The sequence below is a fragment of the Micromesistius poutassou genome (genome assembly GCF_964030765.1).
Source record: "Micromesistius poutassou genome assembly, chromosome: 23".
NCBI lineage: Eukaryota > Metazoa > Chordata > Actinopteri > Gadiformes > Gadidae > Micromesistius > Micromesistius poutassou.
In genome coordinates, this window is record NC_140293.1 from 7068369 (window position 1) to 7071909 (window position 3541).

The window sequence follows — 3541 nt, forward strand, 5'->3', positions numbered from 1 at the left end:
CTAACGCGCAATTTCTACTAGTGTGCTACTTCCTGTGAGCCTCTCTGTGGCGGGCAGGGCTGAAGTGTGTGACTTCCTGTCTCTCTGTGATAGTGGGAGAGCAGTGTTGAGAAACGTCATGTGAGGCTAATTGTGAGCACCAGCCAGGAGACTGCTGAACTCCCTTGATACAGCATCCTGTAGAGCGTCACTAAACACTACACTGACTGCTGCTCTCATGTGAAATTATACGTTTCCTGTGGAGCAACACACGAAAGGCCTAAGCACTGGATACACAACTTGAATAAATAGCAACATTCATAAGCTGACATACATATGTCAGCTAATGACATTTATATATGTATATACATATATATGGAGATTGGAGAATGGAGAAGATTGACGCATCAATATATCAATCTTTCCATGCCATATTTGAATGTTTGCGCCAAAAAGGCTGACATGATCGAAGTCTCGCAATCAAAAAGACTAATTATCAATCGATCGATCTTTCCATGTCATCTTTGAATGTCAGTGCCCAAAATGGCTGTCATGATGGGAGAAGAAATGGCCAATAAGTCTGGCCCCAGTCCCAGCAGACCAGGAGCAGTCTCTGGGGATTTGGGAGGATAATTGAACACAGTTGTTGTGAGATTTTCAACGCTGCGGTGGAGCCTTGTGCGATGATGCCTTTTGCTGTGCTTAATTACTCTTCTTAAGACAACATCTGTTTCGCCATTCAAATGGAGAAGGAAACACCGCCATTATGTGCCAGACAATAACGCAGAGTGCTGTGAATCACGGTGACTGCAGATTCGCTGGCCGGGGAAGAATCAAACAGAAGGGGCATCATCCACTATCATCCACTGAGCAGGACTACTGGTGATCAAGCCTTAATAATAAAAAAACACAAAAAAATAAAGAAATCAGCAGCCCACACTTCTGGTATGTCCTCCAGCCGTACAGTTTGTGGTGGACGATCACGCTCGGCTAGGTTTTTATGGCGGAGCGCTCAGTAAAGCGTTGACAAACATCTCCTCCTCCCCGGGATGTTAAGTCGTTTCAGGCCGCAGCGCTGATTTGTGAACTATATTATAATTTTGAATATTGCAAAAGACTTGAGGTTGCGAAGATGTTGGGTGCATTGTGATCCGGAATCGTAGCGTAAAATGCGCCACAATGCGGCCAAGCGTGAATAAATCTTAGACTTTCTTCTTGGGTCCTTAACGAGCCTCGTTGGACACCCGGTTTTCTACTTCTACCTAGTGGTAAAACAAAAACATCTGAAACTAAATAGGACTCACCTTTTCACCCTGGGGACCCGGAGAGCCCTATAGAGAGAGGGAGAGGGGGAGAGAGAGGGAGAGAGGGGGAGAGAGAGGGAGTATTATAATTCGGAAAACAAACTGGTTTTTCATTATGCCTTGGAACAGAATTTCCGATGACAACATTTTATCATATGTATACGATCTTGGGATGGGCCCAATGTTTAGTAATTTCAAACAGGGAGAGACGTCATCACTGAGACAGGCCGTCAAAGGAAGAGACACACACAATCAACAATAAATCCAGTTGAGTTTTAATTCAAATCAACATTGTGTTTTTTTTAGCTTGACACTAACCTCTTTACATTCAAATCAACGCTCAGACCGCTTACAATTAAGGCCCCGGTAAGCGAGCGAGGAGGACTATGAGAACCGCTGTCTGCTTAAACAAACACTCAATTAAAACCACACCGAAAAAACACCGGGCTGAATCAAGCCTCTGTTTATGTACAGGCTCCACACCCGCCATCTCCAAATCAAGTGTTGGCTGCTCCTGCGTTGTGAAATACACCGAGGGGACCTTTTACATACTAGAGCTTTTTTCAGCAGAGTAATTAAGCCCTTGTTCCTTCCAGTGTATGTCAATCAACACAGAGGGTGAGGGGAGGGGGGGGGGGGGGGTCGTCTCTGGGAGGGCTGTGCTGAAAGGTCATGGGTGAACGACTGTTTAATGGAAGCGCGTGCGTCCAGAGGTTGGCGGTCGGAGGGCTGGCAAGATCGCGGTCGGCGCGCGGCCCTGTTAGGAGCGCTCCGTTGGGCGCGTGCGCGTTCCCAGAGAATGGAAAAGGGAGCTGAGGGGGGAAAAGAAGGGGGTTTGCTTTGAGTTCTGAGCGCTGCTGTGCAGCTCTGTCTCTCTGGTTCCCGGCAGGGCCTGCTCAGGGAGGAAGTCGAGGCTCTTTACGTTGGAGGACAGAGTCGTTGTGTCGGCGTCGTATTGCATCACGAAGCGTGGATTAACTGACACGCCGGGAGGAAGCGTGGATTAATTGACACGCCGATATCAATAAGCTGTTTTTCTCTAAGCAAACTAACAGTCAGACTTGTCTTATGATGGTTGAGAACTGACCTGGCAACAGGGTTCCTGAGAGCAGGCTACACACACAACACAGCGGTTATAGTGCAAGGCTTCTGTTGGCTGAAATGGTACACACAGGTTTCAGGACGCACAGATCCCAGCCTCCACCTGCCACAATCACGCCCGCACGCGATGACACCGACACCAGCGGGCTTGTATAGGAAAAGAGCTGCTGCTTGAATCTGCCTCCCAGTCAGTCAAATCAATTGTTATTGGAAATGGGATTCTGTGGTCGACTGCCCCCCCCCCCCCCACACACACACACACACACACACACACACACACACACACACACACACACACACACACACACACACACACACACACACACACACACACACACACACACACACACACACACTCCAAGCCCTCCAACATCCTGCAATGCATACGTTCCAGATGAGAGATGCATTTCAATTTCCCTTCCAAGTGCTGCAGAAATGGCCAGGCAGGTACAAGTTCCAACTCAGACCTCGGCACGCCCCGGCCGGCTTGGGCCAGAACCCGAACCGTGGGTTCAGGTCGTCGCTGACTGCGCTCGGCACCGCGTTCCGCTCTCGTTTCCGCTCCGAACGGGAGCCGGCCTCCCTGCAACATCATCTCCTGACGCAGCGTGACAAAGGACCCCACATCCACTCCTGCATCTTTATTTGTTTTGGTTACGCGGCACGCAGCGAAGACTTTAAAGACGTCCGCCGTCCCGTCCGTCCCCCCCCCCCGTGTGAATGCACGGTAAACCCTACGTCAGTCGGAGTGGTTTCCCTCCGGACTCACCTCACTAAAGGGGTGGTCCGAGACCACCACTCTGGAGAGGCAGCCGGGCCAGGGCCGCACGCTCTCTCACACACGCATCATGTGAACTTATAAAAAGTAAGCGCTCGGCGGTTCCAGAAAGGCTTTTTCCTAAGGGGAAACCACAGGGAGGTGCAGCCCTGGAAACAAAGGAGGCTGGCTCTCTGCTGCACGGTGCAATTCCCCCCGGGCTGAGAAGCTCCAGTTTCCAGAAGTCCCATTGTGAAGGGAAAAACAGATCCCAGATCGTCGGACGGCTGTTGACTGAACGGTCGACCAACTTACAAATAGTCTGACGGAGGAAACGCACTAATAGTTACACCCTCACTCCTAGAATGACTTAAAGCAAGACCCCCATGTTGTGTGCTTG

General features: G+C 50.0%; 1 protein-coding gene across 1 annotated transcript in view; it reads right to left on the minus strand.

Annotated features, from left to right (window-relative positions):
• The window catches only part of col25a1 (collagen type XXV alpha 1 chain), a gene marked incomplete at its 5' end in the record, with an annotated part of 45280 nt that extends 43036 nt beyond the window's left edge, over positions 1–2244 (minus strand). Inside the window, 2 exons of the mRNA XM_084487536.1 lie at positions 1284–1310; positions 2206–2244. Of these exons, the coding sequence (XP_084343662.1) occupies positions 1284–1310; positions 2206–2244 (66 nt within the window). The remainder of the gene's footprint in view (positions 1–1283; positions 1311–2205) is intronic.
• Between the last annotated feature and the right edge of the window lie 1297 nt (positions 2245–3541).